The sequence below is a fragment of the Pteronotus mesoamericanus genome, unplaced genomic scaffold (assembly GCF_021234165.1).
Source record: "Pteronotus mesoamericanus isolate MK-2021 breed Mesoamerican mustached bat unplaced genomic scaffold, CSHL_Meso_final contig_100, whole genome shotgun sequence".
NCBI classification, from domain to species: Eukaryota; Metazoa; Chordata; class Mammalia; order Chiroptera; family Mormoopidae; genus Pteronotus; species Pteronotus mesoamericanus.
In genome coordinates this window covers 15,517,928-15,532,743 of record NW_026554999.1, presented here as the reverse complement: position 1 = coordinate 15,532,743, position 14,816 = coordinate 15,517,928, and the positions used below count along the sequence as shown (strand labels likewise).

The window sequence follows — 14,816 nt, the reverse complement described above, 5'->3', positions numbered from 1 at the left end:
CAATTTCAATTTTTTGCATGTAGCTGTCCAGCTCTCCCAACACCATTTGTTGAAAAGGCTGTTATTGCTCCATTTTATGCTTCTGCCCCCTTTGTCAAATATTAGATGTCCATAGAGACCTGGGCTTATTTCTGGGCTTTCTATTCTGTTCCACTGGTCTATGGGTCTGTTCTTGTGCCACTACCAGATTGTTTGGAGTATAGTGGCTTTGTAGTAGGGTTTGATGTCCGGTATTGTGATCCCTCCTACTTTGTGTTTCTTTCTCAAAATTGTTGCAGCTATTCGGGGTCGTTTATGGTTCCATATATATTTTTGAAATGTCTGTTCTATTTCTGTGAAATACGTCATTGGTATCTTAATAGGGATTGCGTTGAATCTATAAATTGCTTTGGGTAGTATGGACATTCTGAGGATATTAATTCTTCCAATCCATGAGCACAGTATATGCTTCCATTTATTTGTGTCTTCCTTAATTTCTTTTTTCAATGTTGTATAGTTTTCTGCATACAGGTCTTTTGTGTCTTTGGTTAAATTTATCCCTAGGTACTTTATCTTTTTTCTTGCTATATTGAATGGTATTTTTTTTCTGATTTCTTCTTCTTCTATTGCATTGCTGGTCTACAAAAACGCCTTTGATTTCTGAATGTTGACTTTGTATCCTGCTGTTTTGCCAAATTCACTTATTAGGTCGAGGAGTTTTTTGGTAGAGTCTACAGGGTTCTCTATGTACACTATCATGTCATCTGCAAACAATGATAGTTTTACTTCCTCCTTTCCTATTTGGATGCCTTTTATCTCTTTCTCTTGTCTGACTGCTGGGGCTAGGACTTCCAATACGATGTTGAAAAGAAGTTTCATTGATCTGTTTCTATGGTCTATTTGTTCCTGCCAGTTCTTAAAATGGTGCTTTATTTCCTTTTGTGCTTGGTTATTTGTGTGTGTGTCTGTACTTAAAAATATCCATAGGGATTCTTTTAAATAAGATGAAAGTAACTTCCTCCAGAGAAGAGGTACATTTGCTTTTCCCAGGGATCTAGAGATAGTAACATTTAAACTTTGATATTACTTGAAATTGTGCATGTATTATGAATTCAGGCTGGAAATCTACAAGAGGGCTGACTTTCAGTTTTAACTTCTCCCAGGTAATGTGGCCTCTTTTATGCTCAAACCAAGGCAACTTTTCTGGAAAATACTGAGAGTGAGAAGAAAGAATTTTTTTTTTTTGATATACACTTACCTTGATGGTGAAGCCATTTGAGTTCTAGCTTCATCTTGGAAAGATCTCAGTTTATATTTACCATTTTAGATGGGGTCCTGGGCTATGATTTCTGTCCTTCCCTCTTTGTGGCTAGAGAACCCCAAATTTAAGTTTCCCTGAAAAGTCCCCAGGTCCAACCCAGGACATGTGTTCACCTTCTCAATGTTCTTTTCCCCATCAACCTTGGTCTAGAAATTATGTTACATATTGTCAGCTCTTCAGTGCTTCTTTGGAGTTTTAAAACATTTATCTAGCATTTTTTGTTGTCTTTAATGCTCAAAACAACCTAAGTCACCATTTTCAGGAAACAAGTCCAGTATATTCTCAATGAAAAGATTCAAATTGTACAGACTTACATACACAGAGTAAAACTTACAAACCGCTTTTCACCTACTCCACCATCATCCCCACACCCACACTCTTTTAGGTGCTTTTTATTTTCTAGTTCCCTTTTTATGCCTCTATATTTATATGTATTCAAATTATTTTATTTCTTTTTATAATAACATTGGGTCATAATATAAATATTGTTTTATACCTCTCTGTACATATTCCTACTGCTAGGACTTCTGGATTCAGAAATATGATAGATTTGGCCTAATGACCTCCTCCAAGTTATACCTCTAAAACAGTGTAGAGTGTGTGTTTCTCTGAATACTAATAGACCCGTGATATTATTGGTTTATAGTTTTTTAAGTCAGTCTCATTGACAAAAAAATGACATCTCATTATTTTAAATTTTATTTCTCTAATTACAAATGTGTTTGATCTTTTTTATGTTATTTGGCCATTTGTATTCTTGTAAGTTCTATATTTATACACTTTGATTTTGTTTCCTATCATGTTGACTATCTTTTTCTTACTAAATTTGTTGAACCCCTTTAAAAATTTGTTAAATATGTTGCAAATATATCCTTTCTGTCTCCTTATGCCTTTTGGCCTTACTATAGCTTATATCACATAAAACTTTTAAATTTGTGTGAACTAAATGGGTCAAACTTTATGCCAGTATTAAAAAGGATAGTAAAATAAATTTTTAAATAGGGATGATGAATGCCTTACTAAGATACAAATTCATCTTGTTTAGTTTACTAAGAAAACTCATTAGTCTTTTTCATTGGGAATTTAGTAAATTTGTGATTTAATTTGAATAAGTTTGCATCTTTTCACTATTAGGTCTCAGAAATCATTAATAGTGCATGTCTCTCCATTCCTTAGACTTCTTTTTTACTCCTAATTTCAATGTTTACTTCGTAGTTACTTTGTGTCAGGTGGATTTCCTAATGTTTTATAGTTTTTGCTGCTTCTATAAATAAGATACTTTTTCTAATACTATTTTCAATAGTTTACTGTTGTAATGAGGAAATGTTGATTATTTTTGTATGTTTAGGTGGTGTCTGGCCTCCTTGTATATTTTGACTAGTTCTAAAAAGTTTAATAGCTGAGCTCTTAGATTTTTCTTAGAAAATGAGCTTTTATAAAGTGTCAGTTTTTGCTTTTACTGGACAACCGTTCTTTTTTTCAATTTCTTCTTTCTTTAAAAGTTGCTGTTATCTTTATGAATTGCTTTCTTCCATTTTCTTTTATTTTATTTTGGTATGTTCTAGCTTCTTGAATTAAAAGCTTCATTCATTAATTTCCAATCTGTTTTCTAATAAGTATATTAAAGATATATAACTTCCTCTCAGTATAGTTTTAGCCACATTCCACAGGTTTTGACTTATAGTATTGTCAACTTCATTTATATGTGACTTACAACTTTGGTTTTAATTTATTCTTTAACCTCCAAAATGTTATTTTTCTGAAATTCTTTTTTAAAGGAATACAATAATTATAATAAAAGAACAACAACATAAAATAATAAGACAGAACAAAAGCCAAAAAGATAATTTGAGCAGTGCATACAGGCATACAAGAAAAGTAAGCTTCTACATACATTGAAACCCTATGATCCTCAGTTCAACAACTAGGGACATTTATTTAAAATCAATTTAAATTACACAGAGCTATCTCTAAAATGCATGCCCTATTTCTCACAAATCACAACATTTTATACAAGTATTCTATACCTTGCATTTTTACTAAGACATATCAAAGACTTTCATATCAGAATCTCTGTTTTTAGAGCTACAAGTAATTGGCCCTCTATTAATGTACATTAAATGAGTTTTCATATTTTTCTTATTATAAATACCTAGCTGCATTGAAAGTCCTTGGACACATACATTTGTGCTCATGTAAGAAATATTATCTGTGCCCTGGCTGGTGTGGCTCAGTGAGTTGAATGCTGACCTGCGAACCAAAAGGTCACCAGTTTGATTCCTTGTCAGGGTACATGCCTGGGCTGCAGGCCAGGTCCCCAGTTGGGGGCGTGCAATTGATGTGTGTTACATATCGTTGTTTCTCCCCCTTTCTTTCTTTCTTCCTTCCCCTCTCTCTAAAAATAAATAAATAGAATCTTTAAAAAAGGATTAAGGGCAGTTTAACTTAAAAAAAAGTTACCTGTATATTATTCCTTTAAGTGAAATCATTAACTCAAAGGGCATATACTTAACACATTTTTAGGTACTACAAAATTGTGGAAAAGTTGCCTCGATTTTCATTAACACCAATAGTGTAGGTGCATCCTGTTTCATCATGCTGTACATCAGCAAACTTTGAGTCTTTTCCCACAAAGTTACCATAGTATTTTAAAATTTTCATGTCTCTAAATTTGATCGAGGTCAATATCTTTTTTAAAGTTTAAAGACATTTACATTTTGTTTTCTAGGAGCTTGCTTATCCTGTTTCTTTGTTTTTTCAATTCCAACTGGATAAGTTTTTGGCTCATTATTTTATGATATTATAATTAGAGAAAGTGATCTATATGAGTATGTTTTGGGGGCTATACAAGTATATAGATTTTCTTTGAGCTTAATATATGTTCAATTTTTTCCAAACTTCTCTTAGGTGTTTAAATAGGTTTGTTTTTTGTTTTGTTTTTTTTAATGAATTGGGAATAAAGTTCTGGGGATAAAATTCTAAATACAGGGTGGGGGAAAAAGTAGGTTTACAGAAGTTTGTATGAAAAATAGTACAATAACTAATATATTTTAATACAAGAATAAACTCTGTCTTTCATGTACTAATAACTGTAAACCAACTTTTGCTCCACCCTGTATATTTATTTGATAAAGTATGTTAACTGAGTTATTCAAATCTTCAATTTCTTTTTTATTTTGGTGTATTTGATCTACTGAAAAAATAGGTTAATATTTTATCATAATAACTGTTAATTTCATAGTGTGTACTTGTATTTATTAGTATATTTAGAAGTTTGATATTGATTAAAATTTAACAATATTATCTTTTTTGATGGATTATAGTTTTTGTTTAATGAATTCTATTATCACTGATATTAATATTCCTGTGTTTCTTTGTTGTTGTGGTCAGAATTTGTCTGTTAGGTATTTTCAATCTTTATATATTGCTTTCCTTAGCTTATCTCTCAAAAACATCATGTAACTCAATTTTTAACACACTGTGAGAGCTACAATCTATTAATAGGAGAATTTCATTCATTAATATTTATTGTGGTAACTGGCATGCTTTTCTTTTTACTTTCCTTGTTGCTTTTTGTTGATTAGTGTTTTTTTTTCCTTTTGGTAATTTAGAAATTGCACATCTAATTTTTTTCCTAATGGTAGCCGTAAAATTTTAAAACACACAGTTAAACACACATTTTCCCATCAATTTCTGATGTTAATTAATGCCTATTGTTTCTCCTAAACAGGGAAAGAAACATGGCAAGATTAACTTTCTTTCTCCTAGAATTTTCTTGGATTTTTATCTTCAGGTTATTAAAAATTTTTTACATCATATATTAGTGTTTTAAGACAACTATAATTTTTATTGAGTTCTTTCCTTATCATTCTTTCTTGAATTCATTGTTTCTTATTTCTTGCACTCACTTTTAATTTTGTAGCCTTACCTTCTTCAGTATGTTTCTCAGAGTGGTTCGGTAGGTTTTCAATGGGATTTTGATACCACCAATTAGATACACTTGGATTAAGATCTGAAATCAGAGCTGAGCTAAGGGGAGGAGTTCAGGCAGCACACAAGACTCCTGCTTTGTGGTGTAAGTTAGAGTGGGGCTACGTGGTTCTAGAACTAGGTTCTGGGGCAGGGAGCAGGAAACTCCTGATCCCGGTGTAGTTAATGTGGTATGATCCTGGAGCTCACAGCTGAGACCACAGTCTCTGGACCGTAGCAAACGTGGCCGTTTCCTTGGTGGGCTGGCCCAGTCTAGAGACTGCTTCTCCAACTCTTTTAATGATTTTGTAGATAACTAACTCCTCGTATATCAATAACTTTCTACTTAACTCTTGCCAGAATGAATTCTCTTAGGACTGAGTCATGACAGCAGACCATCCTTGACTTCTCTCCCTCCATTTATGCCACATCCTGTGAGTAAATGTGTTCTGTCGGGTACACCTCTTCTAAATATCCTTCAAATTATCCTCTTCTCCAGCCTCACTGTCTTAGTTCAGTCCTCATAATCTGTCTCCTGGACTAGAGACTAGCCTCTTGACTGATCTCCATTCCTCCCATCCCTGTTGGCTCAAACAGCAGCCTTTTCTAGAACATAAATCTAATCACGTGATTATTCTGCTTAACTACAAAGCACAAGTTTTCACTTTTGTTTTGCAACTTATGAATTGCAACGCTCCTCAAAATCAGACCACAATCCTTCCAGCTTCATTTCCTATCACTATTCATGATCATCCCATGATCCAATTATAGTGAACTATTTCCAATTCTTTGTGCCTCTGCAGCTCTCCTTCCCCATACCTTCTACCTGAAGTGCTCCTACTGACTCCTGCAGGCCTAGATAAAATGCTGCTTCTTTGGGACACCTTCCCCAGCGTTCTCCCAAAACGTTCTGCCCTTCTACGCTCCTATACCCCTCTTATAGCATCTGAAACTTTATTATAATTACTTATTTATATCTTTAATCTATTAGCTTATAAGCCACACAAGAGTGAGAACTTTGTCTTACTGATTTTTATATCCCCACTTTGAATAGGTCGAACTACAAAACGAATTTAGGATAAATGTTAATGAGATATATAAACAGCACAGTTAATAGGTGTGTGGAGTTTATTCCTTTTTCTAGTGCAACAGTAATTCTGTAAAACTATAGAAATTAAAGGTTACCTGGCATCACCCAGAATTGAAACCATACGGTACTGGGGTAACTCAGAAGATGCTACATGTGCTAGGATTCCAAAGAGCCTTTCAGCCATTATCATGTCATTCTGGGTCACCTGAAGAGATACAATAAAGATGAGTCAAAAATGACACTGTCTCTTAGCTTGATATAACTACCATAATTCCAAATAAATATCCAGATCAAGTATTTTCTTTGTAGTCTGGGAAAGTACATTCTCCTTGGCTGTAAGAGGAGAGTTCTCGTTGATATTTCTCTCTCTTCCCTGAGCTTAACTGAAATGAAAATGTACAAATGTGGCTCATGGTGACGGAGGACGACTAGGAGGTGAGGTCACACTGACTTAGAAGCTGTATTTCTTGAGAATTATACAGAGGCACCTTAAATCCTTAATGAATTTTTCAGAAATCCTTTAGCTTTTTAGAGCAGAATGATGTAGGGAGGAAAATTTCCAAGTGTCAATGAAATAGATTCATTTTAATAATGTTTCAAAGGAAAGACAAAGTGGTGCTCAGACTTTGCTCCTCTAAGGACAATTTCGTCCCTGCCAAAGAGATGAAACATTGGAGTAGCAAGGACACTCCTGTTCATTCCAAAGTTACGTCTGCCTTTCACATCGCAAGGAATAACTTGTCATAGGCATTCCGCTTGAGGGTTCATTCCTATGTGAACCAAGAAAATACTAAAAGCAGGACTTGGATTATATCTGGGCATATTTTCTTTAGTGTGAAATAGGACCGCTTGCGTTTTAAATACTACTAGTTTGTTCACATAGTTCAGTGATTCCCAGCCAGGGGCCATTTTATCCCCTATGGAACACTCAGCAACGTCTGGAGACACTTTTGATTGTCGCAACTGGTGAAGGGGTGCAACCGGCATCTCGTAGGTGGAGGCCCGAACTGTCACTATACATCCCACAATGCACTGGAGACATCCCACGACAAAAAAGAAGCTGAGAAACCCTGGCATAATTAAATTTTGAATCTCTTGTAAATTCATGCTTAATGCTAGCTGTAATGCACTGCACAGGCATCTCCTGAAAAGAGAAAATAAACCCATAATTCACAAGCATCTCATAAATCAGTGCAGACTGACTCTCTCCCTTTCAATAGACTGTCTTGGTTAGTGAGGCTGCGGCTGCTACAAATCCTTCCTTTAGTTGACAATTAACTTGTGTGGTCTAATATAGTCACCTAGTGGCCAGTGCAGGCCACTACTCCATCTTTTCTTCCTTCTGTTCATAACTCAGTTTAACTCTACCTCAAGCAATACCATTCTCTCTTACATAAAGAGAAATAGAAATGTCATGATACATTACTATATACTTTCAAGGATGAGATAAAGAGCTTTCTTTTAAGTCATTTATTAAAGGGTCAAATATCTCTGGCATTGACATTTTTGGAACTTTAAATCAGAATAAGTTATATTGGTTCTTTCTCGTTCTTCTCTACTTTCTACAATTACAGTATATTATTCCTTCCTGCTTCTATAATATATTATTACACCTTTAGTAGTGATCCATGTCTGGGTAAATACACTATTTAGGGTTAATTAGGATAACAGTTTGGCTATTAATGATGGAAAATTACCCATGGCCAAAATAGTCATTCTACTTCCAGTCCTGGGTGAAACTGGAAGTAGCTCTGGAAACCTTTAGGACTAAGTAGTAGGTCTGACCAGGGATTTACAGCCTGTTGGGGAAGTACCAACAGGGTATACAAGAGTACACAAGACTGAACCAAGTCTCTTAAGAACTAGCTACAGAAATTAATAGTTACCTAAAGGTTCCAGATTTGCCCTTATCTTTAACAGACAGCTGACGGTGTGGCCATGGGCCTACTCTGGCGGGTGCAGATTTCGCACGGCCTGTAGGCGGTGCCCCACAGACCTCTAGGCTAACAGCGTGCTGGGTCTGTGGAGCTCTGGGCCAGAGTGACGTGTAGTGGCTCAGCTGCAGGGAACCACAGTTGCTCTCACCACCATGTCACCAAAGTTGAATGTAGTTCATCTTACAACAAGGAGGGCTTCTGAATTTTAAGAAATCATCGCAATAATACTAACAGCATATTAAAGATGTTTTTTCCTTTGGAGGATTATTTAAATTTACTTCAGGAATTCCATAGTAGAGAGAGAAGCATAATTTCTTTTCTTTCTAAATAATATTTGAAGAGAAGATGGTCTTTGGATAGCTGGAAGATAAACCTTGTGACCAGCTTAGCAGAAGCAAACTGAAAAACAATTTTTTATTAATAATTTTTCAGTTATTCAGGTTTCAGGCCTGAGCTACACAGTGCAGACAGGTCACAGACAGCTCTTACAAACTACTCACAATGCAGTCCAGATGCTTGTTTTATTTCCTTTATTACTCTCATGTTTTTCATCCTCTTCTTTTATCTTTCCTCCTTGCTTCTTTCTACCTCTCGTCTCTTCTTTTCTGCAATGGTTCTTCTTTCCCTGTGTACTTTCTCTTCCCCCCAACCCCCATTTTGCTCTTCCCTTTCTCTGCCATGACCCTTACGAGCTGACATTTGGGTATGATTTCCACATCCCCTCTTGCATGCTCGGCAGTCCACAAAGCACTTTTAAAAATACAAAGATCAGATTATATAGAGAACACAGTAACTGTTCTTTTTTTTAAAACTGTCATTCTACCAACCTTTTTACTTCTCTGAATGCTTACATGCAGCAGTAAAAATACTTACTATTCATCATGACCTGGTTACTATTTTATTTTCAAAATTTGGTGTTTTAGAAGTTTTTGAATAAATAGATTTTTAGCTCTCTGACATTTTAACTGTCAAGATTTTTTTTTAAAAAGCAGTATTTCTCAAAAGTTCCAACATGGTTACTTAAATCCCTTATCATTTTTATGACTATTTCCCTTAAAAAGGAACATTGTTATTCCACAGTCATTTAGTGTTTGGCTTACCTCTGTCCCATTTATTTTCTGTATACTAAAATGGCTCAGCCTAAACAGTACATAGTATTTCCAGAGTGTAAAATTGACAACTGGATTTCCTTGAGGATCAATCGTCAACTGGTCAATGCGACGGAGTTGTGCTAATGCATTAAATTGCTGCAGCATTACAAGATTTGTTTCCTTGAATTTAAGGTGCTGCAATAATAAAACACACACAAAAAATTCTTAACATTAAGTTTAACCATCTTAAAATACTAACATTAAAGTTTCACTGAAAATTTCCTAAGTAAATCTGTAAACTTTTGGCTTAGCTAGTATGTATTCAATCATATTAAGTCAACTGAATGTACTAAACATTTAATTCAGCTATGAATACACTGAATATATCTAATACATCATCGATGAAATCCATTAATCCCTCCAGTATTGAATTCAAAATGATTTCCATTCTGCAAAGGACATCCCCTCATTTATAAGCAAACTAAGATTCTTAAAATTACATAAATACATAATAAATTATATAAATACACAATAACTCATTACAATGGTTTTATATACTTTTGCTGAAATTAAAACTGCAAAGGAGAGAGGAAAAACAACATTTTCAGAACTTTGTCAATATAGGGTTCACAGTGCTGCTGAGAGAACTCGTTAGCCATTAGACTCGTATCTCGCCAATTACTATGTAGGCTAGTTCAGCCGGCTGCAGGAAAGTGAAGTCGGGAGAACTGAAATGCTAATGTAAGTGTTCCGTCTATGAAACTGGATGCTCTTTCATAAACATGCTGGCTCTACTTTTATCTCTCTTATTTAGGGAGAATGATGTGAAAAAGGAACAGGGCAGATGAGAGAAATCACTTGGCTAACATAGAAAAACACTGATAACTCAAGAAAGAACCCATTTTGGAAATCGCAGTTTCTGCAGATGCACACCAACAAACACTATAATAACACCGTAATTGAATGATACTAACTGTCAAAGTACTTTTAATGAGCTACTAAAATTATTTTAAATTTCATTAGGGGGCTGTGTAATTATAAAAATGTACACGTTCCATTAATACCAGGTATAATAAATGAATATATAATATACGGTTAGGTGAGGTTCTGTTGAATGTAGAACAATTTGAATAAAATAATAATAGTCTTTTATACTCCATAAAGAATCATTTTCTTTAGGGCATTTAGGAACACTGATTTAAATCCCAGATCCAGAAAAATCTACACAAAAGCTTAGTTTCCCTCCCAGATAGAAACTACAAAAGTAAAGGTTAAAAATAGGAGTTTAGACTAAGCATACATGTCGTGACTGAAAATAATTCAAGACTACTAAAAGGAAATGTTTACCAGAGAATTAGGGAACTTCATCTTCAATTTGGGAAGCACTTGGACGATTTCATCAAATTCTATGAAAGTGAAGGACACTGTTGTCACCATTCCTGCTGTTTGAACGCTCCAATTCCGATCTAGACATTCCAGTGCTCCTGAGCCATACAGGGAAAGCGTGTCCCCATCCACGTCAACAAGGTGTGTGTCTGTGACAGATAAACCTTGTAAAGCATTGGCGAGCACTGAGTCCAGAGACCTGGAAAACCCAACACACAATTTTTACATGATAGTCTTATCATGCGAAGTAAATTATGGAATATAAAGACTTGTTGGAAAAGGCATTTAAAATTCTATATTCACTTTTTCACTTCACTAATTAAACCCAGAGCATCAAAGACTAATTTTCAAAAGAATATCAGGAAGTTTTATATTCTCCTAGTCATATATTTTCATTCAAAAAGGGGTTCATGTGAATTAAAAAATACCACCTTTACATCCAAATTAATATTCTATTTAGTTTTAAAACAATCCATTCAATGTATCACGGATATGTTTTTATGTCGATACAAACAGGTTTTCCTAATCTATGAAGTATTCCACTGTCCACATAAAGGAAAAAAACCCCACATTTTATAAAAACACTATTTCTATAGCAAGAACCATATAATACAAAAATATGTTTATAAAACAGTTGGGAAGACATAAAATAACTCTTAACAATAGTTAATCTCTCAGATGCTGGGTTAAGGGGTTATTTTGACTTTCTGTTTTTGAATACTTCAGGGTTGTTCGAAAATTTGCACGTGTATACTACAATTATAAGCAGTGAAATTAATAAAAATTTCCTCCCCATTTTGAAATAAGAAATGATGAAAAATACTCCTCTATGTACTCTGTATAACATATACATACACAAAATCACATATGCTACTCAATATGATATTCATTATTATTACCAAAGTAGGAGTCACATCTTCTATTAAGGTTATCGAAATGATAGCCAGAGAAGAAAAGGAAGCTCCCTGCAACTCAAATTTTCTGATTTTACCCAATCTCAAAACTCAGACAAAGCTTAGCTTTTGTCCTATGTGTTTTCATTCTGGCCCTTTTGCTTTCATGAGTGCCCTCACTAATTTAGTACATTGTGCTCTTTTGTGCTTCTATGGACATTTGTACACTCCTCTAATACATCGATTCTCATACTTCACAATAATTATATGTTTATAACCTTGCTTCCTGTGTCAGATAGTGAGTTCCTCAAGGCTAAAGACTATGTTTCTTCATACTTGGCTGTTTGGGGCCTAGTAATGGTCTCTTTTACAATATATAGTGAATAATTGCATTATTAAAGATATTCAACATTTTTGTAATGCTGATGTTGAGGGCTAAATCTGAAAACTATCACTTGTTGGTTTATCCTGCTTTACTAGACTTACATGAACTTATTTCAGAGCCACCAGGTAATTTGTAACACATTTGCCTACATGGATAACAAGCTGAGTAATAACATGGGTCAACTCTAAGTAAATATGCAACAAAAAGGCTTGATTTCTGCCAGACTACTGCTCAAGACTATGGTTATCATATGACAATAATCAAACATTCAGTGAGCAGTAGTATATGAATAATCTTAGATGATAATTCTATAAAGGTAAAGGCTGGTAATGAAGCAACAATAAGAGGATAATTGAGTTCCTTATATTGAGCTTTGTATGATAGATCTGTGTTGACCTGTGTAGAGCATATAATCATTTCTGAAATAAGATAAAGGATACGATTTACACTCCACTGCCACAAAAATAAAGAAGGCTTGATGAACAGTGCACAACCATGTTAGAGTACTTCCCACCTTGCACAGCAATTACCGTTCACTTGTCTGTCTCTCACCAAACACGGTGATCCTTGAGGGCTCGGACTTGGTCATCTTCACTGTGAATGAGCATCTAGCACAGCTCCTAGCACATATCGTGCTCAATAATATTTCTCAAGTGAATTAATGAAGTGAGACAATTATGAAGTTTTTTAATGAGCATCTACTATTTCTTGAGTGAATTAATAAAGTCAATTATGAAGTTTTTATGGATATCTATTGACTCTTATGAAGGATTCCCAACCGTAAGCTGTGGTTTGAACAAAGGGGCAGAGTCAGTGATAGAGACACAAATAGAGTTAACAAGAAGCTTTCTCAGATGAGGCAAAGACCAATAAAGAAGAAGTAAGATCAAGGCAGGAAAAAAAGGTTAGCTGGAGTGCTGCCTGAAGGCCATGCTATCTAGCAAAAGAAGTTTATTTTCATGTAAAAATAATAGGGAATCAGAGTTATATACCAAAAACATGCATAAATCCTTTGAGAAGTGGTATTGTTCTTTATCATATGTTTGGAAGTATCTTGCTTTTCTTTGTCTATGTCATTAAAAGTTTAAGACTATAAACTACAGATCAGCCTAAGATGGCAACTGTGGACCAGGAAACCACTCCTACTCCTAATATCCCACCTACAGAAGAAAACAGAATTTAACCAGAAGGTTGCTAATGCAGAACAGACGGACACTCTGATTTTTTTAAAATGGTAAAAGCAAAACTTGGCAAGCAAAACTTTGGCTGATCTCCAAGTTTGATACTGTTGAAGTCTTTTGGGCTCTGTACCACTCTGTCCAGTTGTCCAGTAATTTAGTGCCTGGTTGTGACTACTCACTTTTTAAGGACAGTATTGAGCCTATGTGGGAAGATGAAAAAAGCAAAGGAGGAGGGCCATGGCTAAGCACGTTGAACAAACAGCTGAGGATGATGTGACCCCAAATGCTTTGAATTAGAGACATTGCTGTGTCTTATTGGAGAATCTTTGTATGACCACAGCGATGACATATGTGGAGCTGTTGTTAATATTAGAGCTAAAGGTGGTAAGGTAGCAATATGGACTACTGCCCGTGAAAACGGGAGCTGTTACACGTATAGGGAGGGTACACAAGGAAAGGTTAGGCCTTCTCCCAGAGGTGACGATTGGTTATCATCACCCTGGTTATGCAGACACAGCTACTAAGAGGTCTCCACCGCTAAAAACAGGTTTGTTGTTTAAGAAGACACCTTCTGAGTATTCTCATAGGAGACTACGTCAAGCAATTGAGATCTAGGAGCTAAACCAAAACTTCTTCAAAAGGGCAGCGGACTGCATTTAAATTTGATTTCCATCTAAATGTTGCTAAGATATAAAAGAAGTCTCATTTGCCTTTGTCTTATACTTTGGTATTAGTTCTTTACTAATTTTAGCTAGAGTGTCTACTTACCCTAATTAAAGAATTATAGTATACATTATCCCCAAAATCCACAAATGAGTTCCTCGCCCACTCTGTAATAGCTTAGTAGAACTACTACTATAAACACATTTTGTCCATCTACAATATTAAAAAAGAACTTGGATTTTTCCCTGGCAAGGTAGTTTAGTTTGTTGGAGTGTGATCCCAGTACATGGAGGTGGCACATTCAATCCCCAGGCAGGGCACATACAAGGATACGTAAATAAATGGAACAACAAATCAATGTTCTACCCTCTCCTTTTCTTTCTCTCAAATCAATTAAAAAAATTGAGGCATAAAAGAAAGATGCCTTTATATAAAAAAAAGAACTTATATTTCTATACATCACAAGAAAGAATTCTGTTTATGTTCCATTGCATGCAGGAGCACATTTTGCTGGTTTGAAAGAGTATGATGCAAAAGGTTTTCTGGCAGTTTTCTTTGTTTTGTTTCACAGCATTGTTTTCGCTGTACATTCTTGCTTACAGCTGCTAGATTTTAATTTATTTGTTTCCCCACTTGATAACATTAGTGATTCTGATTTTAGTTTTCATTTGTTTTGCTTTTTTTTCTTCCTCATGTAACATTGGTGAAGGATCAGGAATAAGACACAAAGATGGAATAAACATTAATTTTGTGCATCCTTTGGTAATTTTGTTTTTTTTGCAACTACAAAGCTGTGCTACAAACTTATGCAATTCATTCAAATTAGTGATCTGTGTTTGTAGATTTCCTAAACATAATTGTAGATTACAATTATTTGTAATTGTAGATGTTACAGAAATGTAACATCATAACTATATTCCT

General features: G+C 34.9%; 1 protein-coding gene and 1 pseudogene across 3 annotated transcripts in view; one reads left to right on the top strand and one right to left on the bottom strand.

Moving 5' to 3' along the window:
* LRRC49 (leucine rich repeat containing 49) overlaps window positions 1–14,816 on the bottom strand; it is a 157,852-nt gene that overhangs the window by 18,507 nt on the left and 124,529 nt on the right. For all 3 annotated transcript variants that reach the window (XM_054595298.1, XM_054595395.1, XM_054595484.1), the window contains 3 exons: window positions 10,735–10,972; window positions 9,397–9,582; window positions 6,455–6,564 (listed from right to left, as the gene is read on the bottom strand). In XM_054595298.1, coding sequence (XP_054451273.1) covers window positions 6,455–6,564; window positions 9,397–9,582; window positions 10,735–10,972 — 534 coding nt within the window. The remainder of the gene's footprint in view (window positions 1–6,454; window positions 6,565–9,396; window positions 9,583–10,734; window positions 10,973–14,816) is intronic.
* LOC129088066 (eukaryotic translation initiation factor 4E-like) lies at window positions 13,166–13,792 on the top strand (annotated as a pseudogene).